The sequence below is a fragment of the Ambystoma mexicanum genome, chromosome 4q (assembly GCF_040938575.1).
Source record: "Ambystoma mexicanum isolate Mex_15411 chromosome 4q, UKY_AmexF1_1, whole genome shotgun sequence".
Taxonomy (NCBI): Eukaryota; Metazoa; Chordata; class Amphibia; order Caudata; family Ambystomatidae; genus Ambystoma; species Ambystoma mexicanum.
In genome coordinates, this window is record NC_090928.1 from 443,927,790 (window position 1) to 443,953,042 (window position 25,253).

Sequence of the window (25,253 nt, forward strand, 5' to 3'; positions counted from 1 at the left end):
GGTCATATATTCGTCTCTAAAACCAACACCTATCTCCTGTGTGTTTGAAAGTGTGAGGCCCCGTGGATAATACATTACAGATAAAACCTCCTGATAAGACACCTGAAATAAAGACCCTTGCCCTATGCCCCCATAAAAACATGGGTTAGAATGTCTATATATTTGCCTTTCTCTTTACATACGATTCCTCTTTTTGTGTAATGGTTTATGCAAGTCTTCTATGCCTGCCAATCTTTGCAATTTATTTTAGTCAGATACAATGTATGGTTTATAGTCATAAAACCGAAAACAAAAATCCCGAATACAATAATCTCGAATCCAAAATCTCGAAAAAAAAAAAGTCGAATTTTTTTTTAATGACGTTTTTTGTTCGAAATGGGGGGGTTCCCCCCCCAACCCCCCTTTTTTCTATTTTTTTTTTATTTTAACCCATTTTTTTTACTTACCTGACCCCAAAAAAGCATATAATTAAATAAATAAAAAATTCGACTTTTTTTTTTCGGGATTTTGGATTCGAGATTATTGTATTTCGAGATTTTTTTTTCGGTCTTTTGACCGACCACCACAATGTATATCATCTATGTGAACCTACATTGACCTTCACCCTGCGATGATGAGCCCAGCTGACCACGTGAACTGTGACTGATGGCAAGACTGCAGCCAATGGAACTCAGGCCTCCCCTATGGAGCTGGGATTAGTATATGTGCCTAGCCAACCACGTTTGTTAGACTGAACTTTATGTATGACATCAACTGTGACACTTAGTGCTCTCTTAAGTTGCTGCCTGTGTATCTGTTGGCTGAGCGCTCTCGGCAGCAGAGTTCTTTGCTTGCATTTATTTATTTATATAAATTTTGGTTCCCTTGCAATTACTCTCCTTGTTTCATTCCCTAGTGGGATGTGGCCGTTATTCTGTCTATTGGGAGACGTGCATGATAAGGTGCCAGCCTTCATTGTCTGCCAGTATATTTTAATAAAAAGCATTTTTCCGTTCCTGTTGTAATTCTAATGATACCTCCACGGCTAAAGCCCCCTGCATTACATTAAACCATCAATTCAAACTAATTTCACAGCAGGAGTTTGTAATGGTCAATAAACCTCTTGAGGGTCGACCTCTACTACCTTTTACTTCATGCTGGAAGCAAACAGAATAATCATCCAGTCGGGGGCATTTAGTCAATCATGTTTCCTGAAGTAAAATTACTTCAGGCTTTTTTTAAGCACCAACCTCTAGATTTGTGAATAACTGCACATTTCCCAGTGTATTCCATGACACAATACTCAAGCTAACCGTACTACTAAAGATAATGCTGCGCAGATGTCAGGGATGTCATTTCACCAAAATGCCAGGCGTAGCTGAAGTGACATCACACAACCCTTGACCTCTGATGACATCACAGGAAGTGATGTCATTTGACCCCACCCCAAAGTGATATCACGTGAAGGGATGGAACACAACCTTTCCACAGAAAATTGCATCACATAGCATTGTTCCTGTACACTACGAAAAATATGGTTACGATATCACTGTAATGTGACTTACATTTCATACAAGAAGGGATCACAATATGTATCGTTAATATTAGTGTGTAAAGATCAATATTACCAAATTACTGGTAATGCAAGCAGACGTCCAAGGCCAAATGATAATGATGTGTTATTATATAACAATTACGCTCTTTATATCGAACAAATATGTATACAATATCACCCAACCTGTGTTGGTAATCCTGTATCTACCTCAGAAGGATGAAAGGCTTAGTTTGCCTTGCTGGGATGCAAATCTACAAACTGCAGATCACATACACATATCGCAGCAGCGAGGGCTCAACCCACTGAGCTATCTTACCCGCCATAGCTATTTTACATGCTATAGCAAAATGAGCAATTACATGTCTGAATGTTCTGAACGTCAGAAAGCAAATTACACTCTGAGTGGATACCATTAAACAGCAGGCCATTTGGTGCAAAGTTGGCCACATTTTAGGCCTGCATGGATCTACTTTTCAGGCATCAGAGGTTGGCAAAATATATACTTTTAAGAGGGTTCATAACTGTGTATTAAAGTATTTAGAGTAGCACAGGAAAGCAACGTGCTCACACGGCATCCGGCATCCCGTACTCTGGGCACTCCTTACCTCAACAAAGATAGACACATTACAACAAAGCATTAATTGTGGAACAATTAAATCAAGGGACGCTTTATGTGCTATTGTCAAACATTTCTACACTGTGCACAAGCTTTTAGGCACAAGGATTTTGTCAAGTGACCGAGGAAACCGAGATGGATTGTCTTATGATGATCGTAACCGAGGCAACAGCAGCGACAATAGCAGAAAAAAAACATGCTATAACTGCAACTTGTAAAAAAACAAAATACATAGTCCGCAATGGATGCTTGGTCTACTCTAAATGCTTTTAGTACGTCTGCATTTTCAATTTGATGTGTTTACGAACAGACTAAATCAGTGACTCACCCTCTGAAGTGTGCCTGAAAGAAACCTTTAATGAGTCTAGCAATTCTTGGATAGAATTCCAGAAAGACAATTTGTTATTCCTACTCTTTCTAATTTAGGGTCACTGCTCAAAGTGTTACAGTTGTGGAACCTCCCTGTTATTCTTAAGAGGCCAGAACAAGAAAGCCAGCCACTCCAGAAATAAAGAGCCAAATGGAGTTGGCTTGAAGGAGCTTCCATTTAAACAAAAAAAGGTGGGGTGAGGGTAGCAATGGAGACTACAGGGGCAGCAGGGGAGATCTCAGGTGCACCCCCGTGATTACATCCCTGGTGATGTCTGTTCAATACGATGTTTATGAAAAATGCTATTTGCTTATAGCGGGAGCAGGTACTATAAAATAGTTATAGATTTCTGGGTACTCCTCAGACAATGCTTGCATGAAAACCTAATTCATTTGTAACTAACTACTTATTGTTGGTTAGTCTGTCTGGCAGTTCTTTGGCAGTTCTTTCTTATTTGCACTCTACCAATTAAGAAGAAAAGGTCAGACTCGCCAACTACTTGGTGACAGAAGAGAGAAAAATGCCTGAAGCCACCACTTGAAAATTGTAATATCTTGATTAAAGGAGAGCTCCATCATTATTGGGCATCTATTCCAATTGAAAGGATGAAAATCACAATTCGATATTTGATTCTTACCTTTCCTCAGATTTTTCCTTTCCACTGACGTCCCCTGTCATTGTTTTTACATCAACAGCGGTACTCGGCACAATGTCACTGTAGAGCAGTTAAACAGATTCAATAATTAATTTACAGAAAATCCAAAACATCACTTATGGCAAATATGGACATAGCCATGAGAGGTATTCAGAATGGAATCCGTCCTAGTACTTCACATTGTACTCACACAGAACTATCATAAATGCTTCTGAATCATAACATTACAGCTGCAATATTGATACCTGGTGAGAGATTAATAATATAATCTTTGTATATGTATGAACATTGTTTACAATGCCTGTGCCATTAGTTTTAAAAGTATTGAAATTGAAGATACTGACGACTGGCCTAATTGATGCCGAAAGTGTTAACAAGAGATCTTCTTATTGGGCCTCATTACACGGTAGGCGGTGAGCCATGGCGCTATTAGCGCCATGGCTCATGCCGGTAAAATACCGGCACCGCCTTGGCGGAAAGGGGATTTACCGCCCCATTCCAAGGTTGGAGGGGCGGTAAATCCCCTTTCCGCCATTGCCCTTCCCCATTCCCATTTCTGCCCCATAGGGCTCTATGGGACTGGGGAAGGCGCTAATTACGCCACCGCAATTTTGCGGTGCCGTAATTAGCTCCGAGGTCCCTTAGCGGGTTGGATTTTAACGCCTGCAAGAAGCAGGCGTTAAATCCTCCAACCCGCAAAGGGACCTCGTAGTACGGCGGTAAGGGTTAACGGTCACCGTTGCCATTAACGGTGACCGTTAACCCTTACCGCCGTCCGTGTAATGAGGCCCAAAATTGTCTCTACATTCCTTTTTTTATTTTTTATTTTATCTACTCTCTCTAGCTCTCAATTGAACTGTTATATTTTATAATTTTGTGTATCACTGAGTTTTTAAAAATGAAATGAAAAGTTTGTAACAAACTAAATCATTTTAATTAAAAAAAGTATTGAAATTGCAGCTTCATTCTAGTATACAGAAAGTTGAAAAATAGAGTACATTTTTATAGAGTCAGCAATTACAGTGCTTACCAAAATGATGTTTGTTCCATTGGGTAGAAATGTTCACGTTTGACAACTTTGGTGAGTTCCCTGAGCGTTATGCTTTTTTCATTGATGCCTTGGCCAATTTTTCCCAGTGAGTCCCGTGTGGGATTTATTGGGGAGGTTTATTTATTTATTCATTGCTTGCTTGTTAGGCGCTTCTACAGGAAACAATTACTGTTTCAAAGTGTCCACAGGGCAACAGGGAGGCGACAGGGGATGATAAACAATTACAAAGTACAATAATACATTACAATAAATAAAAATAATAAATATAAAGATACAATGGGGAAGGGAAGACACACCTACTATGTCTTGTGAGTGTTCAGAACGTGCAAGTGCAGAAGGGAGAGAGAATGGGATAGGTGCTGTGGTGCTCGTGGGTGAGCAGCAGGTGAAGTGCAATGTAAAGTAAGTGCAAGCCTCCAAGGGTGGAGGGTGAGCTTATGCAAGTGCTGAGGATAGACAGCAGCTGGGAAGAGACGGTGTGGGAGGTCAGGGCCGAGGATGCGTAAGGGCCCAAGACACCAATCAAGTGACTGTGAGATTAGCAGATATGAGAGGGAGTGAAGGGAGAGGTAAAGAAGAAGGTCTCCTGGCCCTTCCCGAATTTAAGAAGGTCCTGCTCAAGACAAAAAGGGAGGGGGAGAATGTTCCAAAGAAGAGAGACAGCTGAGGAAAGTGATCGACCACCTGCCCTCTGTTTAGCGAACCGCTTTACACACAGGTAATTGGTGCCAGAGGAGCCCAGAGGTCTAGAGGGGGAATATTTAGCAAGAAAGAGTTGAAGAAAGTGTGGTCACCGGCCACAGACAGCCTTTTGGATGATACAGAGGGTTTGAATTTAATCTGTGAAGCAACCAGGAGCCAGTGAAGACTTTGTAGAGGAGTAGAGAGGTGGTCCCTGGGCTTGAGGCCAAAGATAATTCTTGCTGCCCTATTCTGGATTAGCTGGAGGGGTTGCAGAGTTGAAGAAGGTAGATTCAGGAGGAGGCTATTGCAATAGTCAAGCCTAGAGAGAACCAGGGCCCGGTTAACATTGAGCCTCTTAGGGAAAGTGAGAAAAGGTAGAATTCCTTTGAGAAGGAAGAGTTGAAAGTGGGACTTCTTGGTAATGTCCCGAGTGTGAGGGAGGAAGGAGAGAGAGGAGTCAAAAATGACTCTGAGGTGTCTGGCTTCAGAAGAGGGAGCGGGGGAAGAAGGCCAGAGTGAAGTGCCCTGACAATATTTTTCCCAGTGATCCATTGGGAATGCTGGAATGGGTATGTCTACAGCAGAGCTCATATGACCACAATGGGGGCAAATTAAAGGTGCCGCTTAGTATCCTTTTGGCAAGTAAACTCACCCAGACTGTCTGCCCATGGATGTCTGAAAGTCCTCTGGAATCCATATCCCTGAAAAGGTTTGTAATGTGGCAACTAGTACGGACTGGCTGACTGTTTAAAATGTGAATGTTCCATCTTTGTCTGATTGGAGGTTGAGGTCACCGCAAAGTCTCAGATTTAGGGATACAAAAAAATACCCCGCACCACTATATTGTGAAAAGCTGGGATTCAATCGCGAAGCACAGGAAGGACTAACCCAAGGACAGTGATTTATCCTCCACTCCAGCTTCTCTTGAACCTATGAAAACCTGAAAGTGAGACCTAGCCTTGTCCTGTGGGATGAGTCAAACCTCATTCACTGCGGTTTCTGAAGATCCTGGATTTGTTTATCCAAGAAGTAGGAGCACCACTACCCACAGTAGTCCGTCATGGATGTTTCTGCTGTAAATTGCTTTCTTTATCAGCTGGACCCTGCTATTATTCTTTCAGCATGAGTACTTCCAATTGCTTCTTCTGAACGTTTTGTCTAGGACAGTGACCTGTGATGCTGGCTAGCACCATTGCTGTTCCAACTTATTAATAAGATGCTGTGAGACTTCCCTTTCTAAAGAGATCATCTGTGGAGTCCACTCACCTCATCTTATGATATGATAAGGAGCAGAAAACAATGATTTTACTAGGCCTTGTGTCATTCAGATCACGTAAGTGTGGGTGAGGGGGAGAAGTGCCAGGGAGGGGAGGGGAGAGTGCAATGGAATGCGTATGTGCTGCAAGGGAGAGGGAGAGAGAAAGCAGAAGCAGAAGCAAAAGGGAAGGTCTTGCGTTGCTTCTGGAACCTTAGGTGGTCCTTCTCAAGTTTGGGAGAGGCAGGGAAGCTATTCCAGAGGGAGGCCCCAGTCGAGGACAGAGATCTATCTCATACTCTCTGCCTGGAGGAGCGTCCGACACTCAGAGAGTTGGAGGTGGATGAGCAGAGGGCTCGAGAAGGAAGATGCCTAGGGACAGAACATTGGATATAGTGTGGTCCCGGGCCCCAGAAAGCCTTGTGGACGATGCAGAGGGTCTTGAACTTGATCCTTGCAGCCACAGGGAGCCAGTGCAGATATTTCAGGGCTGGAGAGGTACGATCCCTGGGCTTGAGGCCAAGGACAAGTCTTGCAGTCCTGTTCTGGATTTGTTTTAAAGGGATAAGGAGTAGAGGCAGTCATATTTAGAAAGAGGCTGATGTAGTAGTCCACCCTAGAGAGAACCAGGGCTCTGGGGGAAAGGAGAAATGGAAGAATACCTCTGAGGAGGTGCCGCTGATAGTGTGACTTCTGAGAGATGTCAGAGATGTGAGGAGAGAAGGAGAAGGTGGAGTCGAAGATGACACCAAGGTTCTTAGCCTCGCAGGAAGGTGCAGGTAGAGGGCCCAGGGTGGGTGGCCAGAGGTAGAGAAGGAATGCGGAAGCAGGTGTCCCAATGAGGAGGATCTCAGTCTTACTGGCATCAAGGCAGAGATTGTTGGAGGCACACCATTCCTGAACTGTGAACAGTCAGGTATGAGAGAAGGAGCAGAAGAGGCTGAGGGGAGCCTAAAGGAGAGTTGGGTGTCATCTGCATTACACTGAAAGTTAGAACATAAGGTAGAGATGTGAGTTAGTCCCCTGGGGAACACCACAAGTAGAGAGAGAGATAGAAGAGAGGAAAGACCCAAGTTGGACCTGGGAGGGTCGATCAGTAAGAAAAGAGGTCAACCAGGTTAGGGCCTGACCAGAGATGCCCAGGTTGTCACTGAGGCAGTTGAGCAGGATGGAGTGATTGACCATGTCAAAAGCAGAGGACAGATCAAGAAGAATGAGGACAGAAGTAAGGTTAAAACCTAGATGAGAGAGCAAGTCTTCACAGGTGTTCAGGAGAGCAGTTTCCATGCTTGTGGCTGCTCTGAAGCCAGACTGGAGGTCATGGAGACAACCAACATATTCAGTAGGTTGATTAAGCTGGGAGATGGCCAGCTTTTCCAAGAGTGTGCCCCGGAAACGAGTGATAGAGATGGGTTATAGTTTTCCGGAGAGGAAGGATCGGCCTAGTGCTTTTTAAGGAGGGGTTCACAAGGGAGTGCTTAAGGGGGGAGGGGAAGGTTCCAGTGGCAAAAGAGTGATTGCAGAAATCGGCCAAGGCTTGAGCAAGGGTGTTGATGTGATCCTCAATGTTCTGGAGTAGCAAGGGAGCACCTGCTTTGACGAGACTTTCTTAGATCAGACTTATCTCAAAACATCGTCGGGAGTGAACAGGGAGAAGGAGGGGAAAGGAAGAGGAGATGCAGCCGTAGAGTGGCCTCGAATGACAGTGGGAGAGAAAGAGGAAGAGGAGAGAGTGGGCAGGATGTCCTGGGTTTTAGTGGTGAAATGAGATGCCAGAGCTGTGCAAAGGGCCTGGGAGGGTATCAGGTAATATTATCCCCACAAATAATGTCACCATATATATGGTAGCCTGGAAAGGCCATAGGTGACATTATTTGTGGGGTTAAAGGGGAGTGGGAGTTGCGGGTGTCTCCCCCACTCCCTTTAAATAAATATGGGGATTGCAGGGTGTCCCTTGCAGGTACCATGGGTTAATATTGCCACAAAAAACGGGCGCCATTCTTGTATGGCAATATTTTTGCGGGAAAATTAACACATGGGACCCCTGGGAGGGAACAAAGAGGTGGAGACTGCAGCAGGATTGGTCAGCTCCTTGCAGATTTTGAAAGGTTTGGCCGAGTTGTTAAAGGCCACCGAGATGCAGGCTTGGATGTAGGCTCTCTTCTTAGAAAGGACAGAGAGTCTGTATTGCCTTTGGAGTAGGGGGCAGGCCAGTTTGTCAGAGGATGAGCCTGATGCCCTCCACTTCTTCTCAGCCACCCTACACTTGTGTTTAAGGCTGGCAAGGTCGGAATTGCACCAAAAGATGCGCTTGGATGCAGGCTTCAAACAGATCCTCATGACAGGGGCAAGGACATCCAGAGTGTTAGAGATTGGGAGATGAAGGTTGGGAAGGACTGTGTCAGAGTGTGAGTCAGCCAAAGGTGTAGAAGGAGGCAAGAAAGTTGCAGTTAAAGTCTCCACTGACACATGCTTGTTAGAACGAACTACCATGATTTTTCCCGACCACGAACACTGGTAGGTAAAAATCAGGTCAGTCATGTTTTTCAATATGGCGCCCATGACCCCTCTGTAAAATCAGACTACGGTCATTTTTTTTCATGTTTCTTTTAGGAAAGTTCCTTCTTTTGTTTAACTCTGCGCGCCAAACCAGGTTTGGTCCCTTTGTTCGATGACCTTTGGCGGGCTTCAGTGCTGAAGCCCTCCACTGGCACCTAAGTGTCTGGGTGGACAGGATGTGAGGGAGGTGCCCAAAACTCCCTGTGCTTAGTCTCCTAGGTGACCTGAATGCACTCTGGTGTGATTGGCTGGCTGACTGTCCGGCAAGGACAGCCACCCTGCTGGGTGAGTGACAGCTAGGCTGGAATGAAGGGGAGAAAACTGTTTAAAAGAAGGTCTCTGGGACTTGGAAGGCAGAGTCGACCACTGGAACGAAGGAACCGAAGATGAGCTGAAGGAAGACGACTGCTGCATCTCCTCGACCGTTGGTTTGCCCGGTGAAGCCCTACTGCAGGTCCGAATTGCCAGAAACTCCATCGACAGAGAAGCTCCTTCAAGTACGACTTCTTCCCTTGAGCTGGTGGGAACAACCAACTCGTAAGCCACCTGGACACCGTCTCCGTACTGGTCGTATTTTCATCAGGATGCTGTTGAAAACTTGATAGCCAGTGAGACGGATGCCAGTTTGTGGACTTTAAGGCACTCACACCTTAAAACCGATACTTTGCCAAGCTTGTGGCCTCTTACCTGGGCAGTGCAGGAACCTCCCGACATCCTCCTTCTTATCCCCATGACTGATGCTCAGGAACATCGAGATCTGCAGGAACTGCCAGGAACAACTGCCTCAGCTACAGCTTTGCCTCATACTTAAGGTACTGTGCAAACGCGGTGTGGAAATCCTTTCTGCAGCGGTGAAAGTTTGTGAAACTTTCCCAACTTTGGAATCTTGTTCGATCCCAATCCAACATATAACTCTTTTTTTGGCAAACTACTTCTAAGAACATTGGCAAAGACTTAACCGTTTACTACCAGAACTGTGCTATCCTATCCAAGACACTGAACCATTGACTTTGGCCCAGGCCTATTGAATTGAATTGCCTGTTGTAGTGAACTGAAACTATTTGCCCTGCCTATGAAAGTAATTGTGCTTTAATTATTTTAACCTTTGTCTTTCTACCCCTTTTGAAAGTTACTGAAGTGCCGTTTTGCTCCCACTTCAGGAGAGCCTAACTTATTCAGAAACGTATTGGTTGTGTGCTATAGTGTAATATAGTGTGATATTGAGCTGTTTCTTACTAGTGGAATGTTTTACAACTGCCTTTGTGAATACATGTATATTCTTTTACCAAGAAACCTTGAATAGTGTTTGTTTGAACTACTGTGATTGCAAGTCCTTTGTGTAACATCTTGTACTGCTCACATCCCTCTTCAGATAATTCTGGCTGCTCAGCCACTGCTACCACATAACTGTGTAGTACAGGTTTGTACCAAAGGTGAGATTCTGCTTACACCTGTAGTCTTAATTGTGTGTAGTGTTCCCAAAGGGTACTGCATGTAATTCTGCCTAACACTGGTGGCAGCGGTGGGATACAGTATAGTTATTACATTGAGAGTGCTGCGTTTACCTTTGTTCAAATAACCCTCACTAGGCTAAGCAGCACTAGAAAAACTATTGTTTTATCATACCTGATATGGATACAGACAGGAGACCCTAGTCATTTTAACAGTTGATCAGCTGAGAGAAATGTGTAAAGCTAGGAACCTCACTGTTAAAGGCAAAAAGAATGAATTGATAGAAAAGTTGTTGGAATGTCAAAGTCAAAGAAATAGGTCTACTGTACCTACTTCCGATGTAAATGTGGAAAATGATGATGATAATGTTTCCAACTCAAATGTTATTGATGAGTTAGATGAGGCAGACGCGTCTCAAGATGTAGGCCTCACTTTTCCTCTACCTGCTCTTAGGCCTCCATCTTTTGCCACAGGGGCCCTACCAGGTCCAATGTTTGTCCAGAGTTTGTCTCTCTTGAGAAGATGAGACTTGAGTTAGAATTCAAAAGAATCCAAGCCCAAACTGAAAGCAAACATCAAGAACTTAAACTAAGGGAAATGGATTTACAACATGCTCTTGAAGAAATGGTCTCTTGAGAATGGTTCTCTCCCAAAGTCTTCTAGGTCTTCCAGTCCTAAGAGGCCTCACATGCCCAAAGATGCAGTAAGTATGTATGAGGTTAAGCTTGATATTTTGGATGGGTTGGCAACTTTTGAATATAACCATGGGGTTCAGAACATTACAGGGAATCAGCTGATTCCTTGGCTTTTTTCTAGGGTACCACCAGTTTCATCTGATATTGTAATGGAGGTGGGAGAAGTAGACAGAATGGAGTATGAAAGTGTGAAACTAGCTTTGATAGCTAGGTTTGGGAAACATCCTTCCCAGCATCTTAAGAGGTTTGGAACCCTCAAAAAGCATGATGGTACCCCTTGGGCTACCTGGGTATGTGAATGTTTGAAACACTTAGAGATGGTTGGGTTAAGGGTTACAGAGTTAACACCTATGAAGGTATGAGAAGTCTGTTTATGTTGGAATCTATCTATGATGCCTGATATCCTGAGCTGAGACAGCACTTGGCTGACTCTAAGGAAATTGATCCAAAAAGGTTAGAAAAGGCTGCTGACTTGTGGGTTGCCAACAGGGCTACTCACAAGGATTCTGGGGCAACTCAGAAGAAGGATGAGGGAAAGCAGCACAAGAAAGATAACAAAGAGAATTCCAATACCTCCAATCCAAAAGAGGGCCACAAACATTGCTTCACTCTGCAACTACGCAAGCCTCTTACCTGAGTCAGCCGCACCATTGCTGGAAGCACTGCTATCGCTTCCCCTTCTGCAGCCGCGCGCATATCTTACCTGGATCTGCAGCCCCTCGAGGGTGCCGCCCGGCATCCTTCCCAGTCCCAAACTTCATCAACACGGGATCTTCTTCCGACGCACCATCCTCGAGGATCTTCATCTCCGGTCGAATGTAGGAGTTCGGAAACTGCCCATCAAGCACCGATCAGCTGCACCTGCAAAGGGAAAGGAAACACAAAGTTAGCACTTGCATAGACTTTCATACTCTAAGCAGCGAGCTTCAGGTAGAGGCCACTTAGCTCTGGTAGCTCCTCCGGAGTAGACTTTGACATCACACATTCCTGTGTCATCTTCATACCTAAGGGAGAACGAAAGGACAAAGGGTTACGGACAATAATCATGGAGGAAGATTAACACAATCAATACGAACAATAATCATAGTTACAAAACTTACCTTCATGACGGAATGGTCGCAGCCGGTCTGGACCTTCACGCCAAGGACCAGTGACACAATTGGTTCCAGCTACAGCGCCCCTGCTGGAAGAAAGCAGGACGGAGAGCTCATCTTTCAATCAAAACAGGTGAGCCTGCATGGGCAAACTCTTGCTCACAACCTTCTGCCACAAAAGGGTTGAGGGGAATCCCGACGTCACCAAGCCATTTTCACTGTCTCTCATCCTCTCTCAGGAACAGAACCAGTATCATGGGTCCTCGATAACTCAGTGGCTGGGGGAGAGAGCTGATCTATGGGAGCCAGGTCCAGGGAGGGCTCCAACCGCGCCCCAACGCCCCAGCGGAGACCAGGTGAGCGTAATAGAACGTAAAGCCTCTCTGAATCTCTGCCTGGGCGTTTTGTACGCTTCAGAGACTGACCAGTTGGCCCAATTGTTGGGGGAACTACGAGCTGAAGTACATGTCTCCAGACAAGAGACTAATTCGTTAAGAAGGGATCTTATTGTTGCACAAGAGAGAAGCGACGAACTGGCAAGGCAGGTACTTTAGACACATGCGGGGCAGTCCCGTTACCTGGAATCGCCCCAACCCCATTGCCACCATCACCACCAGTGCAAGTGGTGCTCCCAGGGGCTGTACCATTGGCTCCACCCGAACAGTTTACCCACGACCCCAACAAATATGCAATATTTATGAATCAGTGTTGCCTGCACTTTATGTGCCGTCCAGGGGCTTTCACAAATGACAGTTCCAGAGTGGCCTTCGTACTTTCGTACTTACAGGAGGCAGTGCTGCAGACTGGTCAGTACCATTTGTCTATCAGGATGACCTATGGCACCTAAGATGTGAGCATCGTTTTCCCTTTGCCATACGTTGTGGTGAAAACAATTGAAATGGTACCTCAGCGTGGCATACTGCTTCTTGTTGGTTTTCTCACCTCTTTGTTAAAATAATGTAGAGTGCATTTTAAAATAGGATGCTCGTCCATTATGGGATTAATGCAGTCTTTCACCAAAAGGACTTGGTGAGGCGTTACTGAAGGTTTGGTGGGGTTCATGTTTGAGTAACCCGCGGGGACCGGACATGTTACGTTTGCACACTTTCACATAAAAAGGTCCACTGCACCAGCTGCAAGGGGCAGAAAGGGAGTGGAGTTCAGGGAGGGGAGTGAGTGGGGTTCTAATAGATGGGTGGATGGGGGGGAAACTCTAAGCCCTTAAAATAATGGGCTTCCATACACATAAATGGGTGTTAATATAGCACCTTTTTCCCTATACCAGTGTCATGCATTGAGAGAAGTGCTGAAATGGCAGCAGGGCGCCTTGAACATTAGTGGTGACCTATTGAACTATGCAGCTACTTCAGAAGAATTCAACGGGGTACACACCCACTTGGTGGCAGTGCGTCAATGCCTCAGTAAGACCCAAAATAAGTGCAATAGGGACAAGCACCAATTTCTGTCAATTGCATTGGGCCTCATTTCGAGATTTGCAGTAAAAAGCAAACCTTACCGGCATGGAGGCAATACCGCGTCCAGGTAGCACTGACGCCGCTACGTCTGTACCGGCATGCCGTAAATGACCCTAAAACCCCCGTTTTCGCCATCATGCAAAGCGCTGACACCACCTCTGCCTTCGACCACCCCTAAATAACGGGCACCGGCAATAACGGCTCCGGCAATACCAGGCCCGGCAATACCGGAACCGGAAGTAACATCATCGCGCCGGAACGGGAAATGCTACGGCAGCTATCTTGAAAAAACACATTCCATTGCAATCCTTGAGACACAGGACCTGGATCCACACAACACCAGCTACATCTCCAGCTACACCTCCAGCACAATCCCAAAGGCCATTAAAAAAGGGGCATCCCACCAGCGAAAGGAGCGCTTCTCCGATGACGAGTTAAACATGCTGGCACACACTCTGGCCCAGAATGGAGATGTGGTCTTTGCATCAGACCTGAGGCGAGCTGGCCAGCGAAAGAAAAAAGAAATATGGGAGGAAGTGGCCCAGAAGGTCAGCCCGGTCAGCACCACCCCCGCACCACCAAGGATGTCAAAAAAAGGTGGAATGACCTGCGCCTCCATGTGCGCAATATCCTATCTGCAAATCGGAGCCAGGGTCTGGCTACAGGCGGTCAGGTCCAACTCCCCCTTAAAGCTCACCCGATGAGAAGAAACATGTGCAAGCACCATGGACCATCACATACACATGGACACATCTATGCCTAGATGCTGTCCCCAGCACAGTCACATCTACATGCATGCAGCATGTCAATGCCATACCCGAGACACACCCCACAAACAGCGAAACGGCATGTGTCACACTGCACTCAGTCCACAACACAAAGGCATATCACACAGCATACACCACCTTACACATGTGTGAACCAGACGTATGCCTGAATAACCCCCCCCCCCCATATAGCAAGCAATCTGTATGTCAAAACTCCAAGACAGCAAATCATCAAATGTGTACAGCTGCTATAATGCCAATGTATGCATGATGCATGTACAACCATCACTGATGTCGTCCCTCTCTCGGTCCCCCACAGGCTCAGATTCCGACAGCGATGCTGAGGACACAGCTGCATAGGCAACAAATCCATCAAAGAAGGCAAAGGGCAGGGAAGACGGCAACAGGCCTTCCACATCTAAGGGCCTAGGCAAGCAACAACAGCCACCGAAGGCAAAGCCGACACAGGATGACAAGGCACAGGGATGGCAAAGAACAGCTGCAATACCAACAGTGGCTATACCGGTGGAATCCACTGAACCTGAGCCAGTGGCAGATGGGACCCTGTCTGCTGCAAACAGCTCCATAGGGGAAGCAGCTGCCACAGCGCCCCAGAGTGGCGATGAAGGACAGTGCCAGGCTGAGGTATGTGTCCCTGAGGACGACAACCTGTCAACAGAAGTGGTAGGCAGGGGTGGACTGGGAACTAAAAGAGGCCCTGGAAATAATTACTGGGGACCAAAAGAGGCCCTGGAAATAATGTTCAAAGTGGCCCCATATGACACATTTTCAGCAAGTCCAATGCTTTTCCTATGAGAACATTTGGAAATACCACACACAAGAGGCCCAGGTTGCACAGGCCCACCGGGAAATCTCCAGAGGTCCTTATAGGCCAGTCCACCACTGGTGGTAGGCACACCAAGCCCCGGGCAAATAGCCCAGCACACCCCAATGAGCACCCCCAATATCACCACGCTCGACCAGTCTGGAGAAGAGGCAATACCAGAGGCCTGGAGCCCCACAGAGGACCCACCTGCATAGGGCCCCTTGGCAGATGTACCATCCACCTCAGCAGAGGTCCGGGACCGAGAGTGGCACATGGCACAAATGGAGGGCCCGCAGCAGGAGCTGACAGGGCTCATGAAACAGTACATTTCAGATGGTGCCCTGACAAGGCAGGAGTCCCGTGAGAACACTGAGGCCATGAAAGGGGCCATTGAGTCAAGCACCATGCGCATATGTGAGGAGCTGTCAGCAGTGAGGCAGGTTCTGGCCAGGATTGCCGATGCCTTGGAGGCTCAGCGTCCTGCCCCGACAGTGGAGCATGCAGGCGCAGGGTCATCAGCCAGCTCCACCCAGATGAGCCCCCTGCGCAGGTCTTCACGCACTACACAGCGCACTGTCATGCCGCCCCCCGGAGGCCGACAGAGGACACAAGTAGCAGGGGCAGCCTGCATGTGCGGACTAATTTAGACTCATGTTGCATACCATTGCACACCATGTGTGGGGGAGTTGTGGGGGGACGGGAGGGGGAAGGAGTTTGTGCGGGAGTTGTGGGGGAAGGGGAGGGGGAAGGAGTGTGTGCGGGAGTTGTGGGGGGAGAGGGGATGGGGTGTGTGGGGGAGTTTTGGGGGGAGGGGGCAAAGGGAGGGGGTATGTGGGGGAGTTGTGAGGGGAGTGGGAGGGTGTGTGTGTGAGGTGGAGGGTTAAAGCACTTTGTTCATATTACCTGTTCAATCCACCCGTTGTGTACCCAAAAATCACATGACTGGACATTGCTTATTGTGTATGTGCTTTTTATTGGTTTACAGTGCACAGTGTCCATGAACCCCCACACCCAGTGGCCAGAGTCCCACATCCATGGCACCCTCTGCATCCATGTGTCTCAGAAATATTGGCCTATCACAGACTAGCGCACAGCACCTCCCTCCTGTGCATCGCCACCTGGCTGATGTGCAACCCCTTCTTCTTCATCATCTTCATCCTTACCTGGTGTTTGCTGTTCAATGTCAGGGGGCAGAGGCACATTCCATCGGATGCACATGTTGTGCAGCATGGCACATGCCATGATGATCTTGGCCACCTTCTGATGCCCGTACAGGAGTGCCCCACCCGACCTGCTGGGGCAGCGAAACCGTGCCTTCAACAGGCAAAAGGTCTGCTCGATCACCACACGGGTACAGGTCCGATTGTAGTTCTCTTCATGCCTGTTCTGTGGGTTCCGGACAGGGGTGAGGAGCCACGGCTTCAAGGGATAGCCAGCATCACCTGCATGGGTGCAAAATAAGGTATGTGTGAGTCAATTCCTAACATGACACCTGTACTTATCACTCTCATGCCTGGAGATATTTGTTGTTCACATGCAGATGTCCCTGGATGTATGCACACATTTTAAATTGCCACAATGTGTGCTGTCCCATGGTCTTCAGGTGTGAGCTGCGTCGTCCAAATGATGCAGGGTGTCCACTTCCTTGCTGGTGTTCATGCACTGTGTATGCCTACCGCTGTATTTGCTATCATCTATGTGATGTGGAGTGATTTGTATGTTTTTTTACTAGCAGCATTGGCACAAGTCTCATCATAATTAGTCATTCAGCGCTTATTATTCCCATGGTGACATGCAGCGCTACTGCGGTGGTGGGCCAGTGACAAGCAGTGTATTCTCTTGGTGGAATTGATTTGAGCGCACTCATGGATGCATGTCTCCTGTGTTGTGTTTTGCTGCGGTCATTTACATTGTGCATACTCACAGCATGTTGCTGCATTGTGTTACAGAGGGTAAGGTCTGATGATGTGCAGTGGACGTGTTGTGGGATGTGGGCTGGTTGCAAGTCAGGCATAGTGTCATTGGTGTGCAGCTCCATCATTTCTATGAGGTCTAGGTCTCTTGTTCAGTTTGGGATGCTTTGGAGCATAGTGTTTTGCAGTATGGGCATTGTCCAGTCACCACCCCAATCACACCTGGGTGGTGTGTGCATCTCCCCCCCCCATTACAATGCCATGCGCCTGTCATGCAACTTACCAAGCAACGAGGCACGGTGTCCAGCATGTCGCTCCATGTAGCGTGGTAGTTCCGCAGGACCATTGAATCATGAGTTGATCCGGGATATCTGGCACAACAATGTGTGATGAACTTGCTGGAATCACATACCATCTGCACATTGACGGAGTGGTATAGCTTACGATTGCGATACGCCACCTCCATGGCATGTGGGACCACCAATTCCACATGGGTGCTGTCGAGGGCACGGATACAATGTGGCATGCCTGCCAGTGCATGGAAGCCAGTTTTTGTGTCAGAGATCTCCTGGGCAGTCCGTGGTAGCGATATGTAGTCGCTTGAGTGCTTCAGGAGGGCATCAAGCACTTGGTTCAGCATGCATGAAAAAAAAGGTTGTGATATACCATGCATCTGCCCCACTGTGTGTTGGTAGGTGCCGGTGGCCATGAAGTGGAGCACAGATGCTACCTTCAGTAGAGGGGGGATGGCGGTGCTTATTTCAATCAGGCTGACAATGTCCACAATGGTGGTGATGGTGTCCTGGTCCATGCGGTACAGGGTGTGGATCTGCTCAGGGGTTGAAAGGACTGGCTTTGAGACGAGGGATTGGAGGCTGCCTGCATGGTACCACTGGCTGCACTGGTGGGACTTGCTGTACCTGTCTCACCCTCATTCTCTTCCTGCGTCTCCTCTGTGGTGCTTGTTGTAGTTGTTGCTCATGGTGTAGCAATGCAAGCATGTCCTCCAGCCCCAATATCGCAACTGCAAGTGGGATCATTTTGGTGTGGTGTGTGGGTGTGCTCCTTTTGTGCTGGGCCAGACTCCATTTCCTCCACCTGTGCTTTTTGTGTGCAGCTGTGGCAGTTGGGAACACTGCACATTACTGTTAGCGGGTAATACGTGATGCCGGTGATGCCGGCATCGCGGTATCCCTTATTACCACCTTTGTGATGCCGGTAGTTGCATGTCCGCGTGATTTGTGATGTCCTTCTGTTAGCGGGATCCCGCTATTGCGACCCGAAGGGCTGCGTGCCCGTGCACATGCCTGTACGGGGGAGCAAGGTCTCAGCGGTGGCGCTGATACCAGGTTGTCGACTTGTAATAGGCCGGAGCGGTATGCGGTGCCGGTATTCCCTTACTGGCATCGTTTTTCCATTACCGCGATTCTCGTAATGAGGCCCATTGAGTTCTTAGGCCACATCTTCTCATTGTAAGGTGCCCTGCCAGATGCATTAAAGGTCTAAGACATCCACCCCCACCGCCTCACACCCTCAGTCACCATCACGCTGTCCACCCTCATCGAGTCAGTCACACATCAAACACAGACACTACTACTCACCTTAGCTAGCTCGGGTCGAGTTCTCTCTCTAGTCTCCTTCTCCCTCGCCTTGATAATCAAACCATTGCGGAGCCCGGGCTAGTTCTCAGTCAGCACACGTCGCTGCCTGGTAGCTCCAGTTCGCTCTGGCCTCTGGAAAAATGCAGGCAGAGGCTGTGCAGCAGTGCACTGCGCAGGGGCACGTGCAGTTTGTTCCCCGGCCTGGACAAGTACCAAATGCTCAGGCGCGTGGCACTCAGTGAGGAGAAGTACTTTGAGGCTGCAATCTGCAGAACTTGTACTTTTGCATGCTGATGGCTGCAGCCTGCAGAAGTATTTTTACACGACAGGCTGCAAATTTGTACCCGCTGCATGCACAACACATACATATTCTGGGGGGATAAATGCCATAATATCCCCCCCACTTAAAATTTTGGGGAGGATTTGTACCCTCTCCACCCCCATGTCCTACACCATGCAGAGAATGGGCAGAGGTTGTAGTCAGAGAGGAAGAAGAGGGTGCCGGAGAGGTGGTAGAGGAATGAGGCGGCAGAGCAGCCAGAGAAGGAACGCAGGGAGCCAGAGAGGTGGCGGAGGAAGGAGGCACCAGAGGAGACAGAGAGGGGTAGCTAGGCATAGCAGGAGAAGGAAGGAAGTTGATAAAACGTGGCAAACCTATATCGAAAAGCGGAGATTGGCCTGGGGGCCTTGGACCAAGACTGTGCCATTTAAGTAGACATTAATGATGGTCTTGGAGGAGTGGAAGGGGGCCAGGAGAGCCTCGCACCAGGTGCTACCATTAATGGGTCAGGAGTTAAAAGGAGAGACAACAGAGACCATATGGGGGGTCTACTGGCCTGGAGAGGGAATGACAAAGAGAATGTCGGTGAGGGTCTGTCTGGAGGAAGCACTGGTGTAGGTATCAGCGATAGGGAGGACTGGCTTGGAGACCAGGATGTCCCTTTTGAGCTTCTTCCTACCAGACTTAGTGAGAGGGATAGGATAGTCGATAGAATAGCAGTTGGAGAAGATAGGGGAGACATAGAGCACCATAGAGGGTCGAGCGGAGAGTAAGGTGGGGCTGCCCAGGTAGGCGGGCGGGTGTGGGGGGATTACACGCTAGGGGAAAAACAGGAGGGGAGCACACAGGGGGGCACACACCATAAAGGGGGCAACAAGTAAGTACACCACAGACAAGAACACTGGAACCTTGTAGGCCCTAGCGTCAGTGGAGAAAACAGTGCAAGCAACAAATGTACACTACAATGGTACTCAAGGGCGTGAGAGAAATGCAAATTCTGCAGCACATAGACAATGCGCCTCATTATGAGTGTGGCGGTCTGGAAACAAGGGTGCCGGTAAACTTACTGGCAGCTTCGTTTCCAGACCACCACACTACAAGTCGGCCTGCCGGGGCCGTCGTGCCGGGCAGGTCTGACCCTGCCGGGCGCAATGGCCCCAGTAGACAGAGTTGTCATGGAATCACTGATTCTGAGTCCCCATTCCTATTATATACTATGGGACTCCACAGGAATGGGGACTTACTGAATCCCCCGCCTGACTTCCTGCTCTGCCAGGACTTGTAATTTCCCAGTGGCACCGGGAAGTCAGGTAGTGGATTCAGTGTTTCGAGGTTGGCAGGAATCCGCCAGTAGCACTGGCAGGTTACTGCTGACCTCGTAATGAAGCCCAATATAATGGTAATACTGCAAAACGGAATACGCAAACACTGGTAATCCAAGGTAACCTGGAAGCAAGAGGATAATGCAAACAATGCAGTGGAATGACAGTACAATAGGGGACCTAGTGAGGAAGAAGAGAATTGCAAACGATGAAGCACATATACATGCCTAATTGCGAGTAAGCTTACCACCCCCCTTGTGTCCGGACCCCACACTAACAGTCTGCCTGCCAGGGCCGCCGCAGACGGCAGGTCTGACCCTGCCAGGCGCAACAGTCCCGGGAGGCAAAGTTGTCAAGGAAGCACCGGCACCGTTAGAAACGTAATGAGGCCCAATATAATGGTAACACTACAAAACAAAATAATTGTGTCTTGCAGGGGATTCAATCATAAAAATGACCTGTAAGCCACTCCAAAGTTCCTATTAAACCTTGAAAGACTACTGAAAGCTATTCAGACTCGGTCAAATCAGTTTCAGAAAATCTATTTTTGAAAAAATATTTGCAGAGCTGTAAGAATAATACCGTAAAGTGTTAATACTGCAAAGCGACAGTTCATTTGGAATGATAATAATGGATGTTATCACACAGGTAGGTTTAGCTACATCTTTCAATTTTGCATGAACCACTTGCCAATCTTGGATTCTTCCGAAACATATATCAACAGTTCAACCCACAGACACAGGAGCCAGACAAAGCCCTTCGCTTGCAGTGTCACCAGGTTATAATGAAAGATCTTTAAGGAAATAAAGCATCTGTTGTTAGAGAGCCAGACATGAGATGATTAGATACTCCAGGGTTACAATTTCTCTTTCTAAGGCAAGTCACCAGCAAATCTGATTAATGTTTGCATTGTTGTTAGAAACACCAATAATCAGGGGGTGTGGCCTAGTGACAGACCGATGCAGTTGCACTGGCCGTGAGCTCTGAAGCTTGGGATAGCCTTCCCTCTTCCCGACCCTCCCTTATTCCCCACAAGCCCTGATGGAAGAGTATACCCCCCTGGAGTGCATTGGAAACTTGCACTCCTTTGGGATGGGTCCCTGATGAGGCGAGGAGCGGAAACCCGACACTTTTCAAAATGGCGGAAGAATGGGCGCTGCTGCCAGAGAGGATGATGAGCGAATCCTCGACTAAGTCAAGAGTCGTGGACAGCTGGCCCATTCTGCATCAGTGGGTGCCTTCTGAGTCGAACTACGGGAAGATGGCCAGGCTGCACTATGTGCTTCAATCGGAGAAAGGAGACGGGAGAATGCCGCTGCGTGGGACAGCGATTTCGCCAGGCTAGTAAGTGGTATGGTGCCACTGGGTGATCATATTTGCTACCAGTTTGGAGAAGTCGCCCTGCGCAGGACTACCTTGAGAGCTCTTGTGGCGCTGTCCTATGCCGTGTGCCTGGTCACGAGTCACTCAGCATAATCCCCAGGCCTAAGCAGCAACTCGGAACAGTCACGCGAGTTGGATTAATATTTTACCTATTACGGTGGAACAGCACTGCTTAGCACAGTGGAGGCTAGCTGTTTGGCTGTGCCTCGTGAGGATGGGGATAAGCATTTGTAGCCTTAGCAGAAACTTGCCTTCCTGGTGCTCGGCTAACATAGTGTGTCGTGGACTGGCAGGTGTGAGAAGGACATATTACCATGGCCAAGAACCTTCCAAAACCGAAGGCCTATCTAGCAGGGGATATAAAGGCCCTACTCCAGATTCAACATCCGCCAAAGGAGAAAGCTCACCACTTTGTAGCTCAAGTTCATACGCTCCCGGAGACTGTGGAAACGCTGGGGAACTCAATGACTAGAGATGATCTGCAGGTGCTTCTTTTAGAGCTGAAGGCTGATGTTCAGAAAGACACAGAGGCACTGTTGCAACACATCTCAGAGCTTGACCATAATTTGCAGAAGTCGGATACGCATTTAGAAGAACTAGAAGATAAGCAATGTGAGAAGGCCTTTGAACAGGACGTCTTAGACTCAAGGTCACTGAATTAGAATCTTCTGTACTGCAGATCTTCAAGAGACAGGAGGATGCAGAGAATAGATCTCGTTGTAATAACATCAGAGTACAGGGCATCCCTGTGGCGGTCCATGATAAAGACCTGGATGCCTTTGTCCAGGATCTTTTTAAGTCTATCCTAGAGGAAGATAGCAGTGATGACGTTCATTTGGACCACGCTCACAGGATTTATATGGCTTTCTAACAAAGTAGAAATCTGACCTGGGATGTGCTGACGAGAGTTCATTTTTATTAGTTGAAGGTAAAATTGATGCTAGGGGAAAGGCAAGTGCCTGAGATGTGTTTCAGGGGTGAATAACTGTCTTTGTATCAAGATCTGTCTCCACTGACACTCTGAAATAGAAAGAATATGCAACGATTGACCAGCTGGCTCAGGGAATGGTGGGGTTGCCCCTTTAAACTACATTTCGAGCTGGACGGAAAGCGGAGTGCGTTTTCCAAACCAGTATATGAGAGTGATCTGTGCGGCGATAAACAGGTGGTGGAACACCCTGGACTGGATCCCGAGATGCTCTTTAGCTGCTCCTCTTGAAGCATTTCTCTTTGCTCGAGGGGGCTACGTTGGCACATGGTGGTGTCGACACGGGAGCTTGAAGGGGAAAGTGTAGTATATGTTCAGTGCTAAGTGATATCAGGTGTCATATGCTTTGAGTTGTGATTCTATGGGGTAGTTGTGGTGCTTTGCTACTTTTCTCCTGATGTTGATGTTTTCTTTTTGTTTTGTAAACTCCAGCATATTTGCGTGTTTGTAATATTGAAGGTGCGTTGAAAATGCTAAACAAAGCTTGTTAAAAAAAAAAAAATAAGTACCAACAATCTCCCCAGTTGTAATTGATTCAAGAGAAATGTTAAACATCTATGCTTCTGGATTGGGCAGAGTAAATACTTTTAGGGCCACACACGGACAGGGTTGCAACACCTCCACACACTCTTTAGCTATATATTTAGCTAAAAGGGCCTTGAAACCCATTTAAAAATCAAAGGTTGGCCGTTTTAAACTCGTTTTTAAAATGTGTGCATAGGTAGCAACATTTTCCAATCCAATGTTCATGTTTTTAAGAAAAGATAGGGCATTTCTCCCAAACCAAAACACCTAACTGCTTGGGTAGTAGAAGAAAATGTCTCATGGCTAATAAAAATGTATCAGCCTCTTCCTGCGATGATGAACCAGAAATAGCTGCATTTGATGGAAAAGGTTTTCCATATGGCCACTTTTGCCTTATCACGGATGTCATTTTTAACACATGTGTTTGATTGTGCAAGAGTTTTCAAGAAGTTGAGCTGCCATTGCTAAAGAGCAATTAAGGGGGGAGCTCTGGGGGTCAGAATGATGTGGTCAGGATTTGCGGGTAAGATAGGGTGAGGGGGTACGGGCAATGCTGCGGGTGGGTTATTTGGGTCTCTCCCATGACCACAGGATCAGCAGAATTGACAGGAGTAATCAGGAAGAGGGGGCTTGCAGGAGTCCCGCCCTGCATGGTGTGGTAAGGGAATGGGAGTGGAAGAGAAAGAGGAGTAGGAGGGAAAGCAAAATGTGGAGGACAGAGGGGGCACTTGTGTGATGGTAAGTCTGGCCGGATGCATGGAATGCACACTGAGGAAGGGTTGTTTGGTAAAGGTGGCATGTGAGATATACAACAGGTAAAGCCCTATAATACATTCAAACATGTGTTATCCATAGGTTTCACCTTGCCTCTATTGGAAGGGGTGAAAGGAAATATTCTTCATGGCATGTATTAAAGTCAGCTGGCTTTATCATTGAGTTTATCAAGGACTCCCTAAGAGGGTGCTCTGTGAGTTGATTATCAATTATATTTCTAGGTACTTCATTTTAGTTCCTCTACCCTATTCTACTGTTTCTGTAGTAATAAATCATTTAGAAATGGACCTGGATTTCCTTGTATTTTCCCCATTGCATCTTATCTTTAGATCAAGGATAATGTGTTTTAGGTCAAATTGTAGTTATCGTATTTGCACAATTCTTGTAACGTTTTAGCATCCTGATCCTTCCGAAGAGTTTGACTTGTACTTGGAAGGTCAGGATAACCTTGGGGAAGCACCCTGTAAAAAGGTTGGTTGATCTATCTGGATCAGAGAAATAAGACCTAAGAAATATCTCCCTAATAGCTGTAAACTGAATCTGAATTTTCCTTTTTTGCATTTGTGGCAATGGATGCAATATTCAGACATTGTGACTTGCCTATTCCCTGCCTTTGAGATGGTTTACTTTTAAAACTGACCTCTCATTTTCTTTATAGTAATGATACACACAAAAGGTTTAAAGTACATGCAATACTTTTTTAATTCATTTTGGAGGTGGTCGCTGAGATATGGCATCATGTATATTCAATGCACTTTGCATGATTGGTGTTTACAAGGATAGTTTACAGGTATTTTGATAGTCAGTCTGTTTCCTTGTTCACTTAGTTAAAGGGCATGATATGTCTGGTGTTTTTTTCCAGTGGTCTCCCCAGTTCATTCCGGTTTGTAAACACAGTGACTACTGCATTGAAAAGTACAGCATGGCAATTTACGATGGCTATTTCTTTAAGTGGAGTATGAACACTTTTTTAAGAAAAATAATTGGTTTACATTCTACAGGTGTATGCACATTTATTAATAGTATTTACTCCCCTTTTTTGTATCAGCAAGCCACATATTAGAGCATCAGCCTTCAGAAGTTCATTGTATATATAAGCCTCTGAGGAACGTCCAGCCTTAGGGACAGAAACATGTAGGGCACTGCTAGGTCTCCCTGTATTGTATCTATGTAACTAATTTCAGCAGACCTGTACATTTTATAAACACAATCATCTTGTCATTGGTTTGTGTAGATGCTTTCCCTTAACTGTTGTAATCTTTTTTAAAACATGTTTAACATTTTTTCTTTGATTTTTTAAAATGTTCTTATACATATAGATATTTTTTTGTCTGGACATTTGTTAATAAATGTACACATGGTTTTCAAAGATTATGAATTTATGTAGGGGTATCCACAATCCACAATTGATTAACCGAATTGCACATCATTAAA

General features: G+C 46.8%; 1 protein-coding gene across 4 annotated transcripts in view; it reads right to left on the reverse strand.

Moving 5' to 3' along the window:
* The window catches only part of LOC138467775 (uncharacterized), a 700,943-nt gene that overhangs the window by 594,835 nt on the left and 80,855 nt on the right, over window positions 1-25,253 (reverse strand). For all 4 annotated transcript variants that reach the window (XM_069608016.1, XM_069608015.1, XM_069608014.1 and 1 more), the window contains exon 2: window positions 3,158-3,235. In XM_069608016.1, coding sequence (XP_069464117.1) covers window positions 3,158-3,235 — 78 coding nt within the window. The remainder of the gene's footprint in view (window positions 1-3,157; window positions 3,236-25,253) is intronic.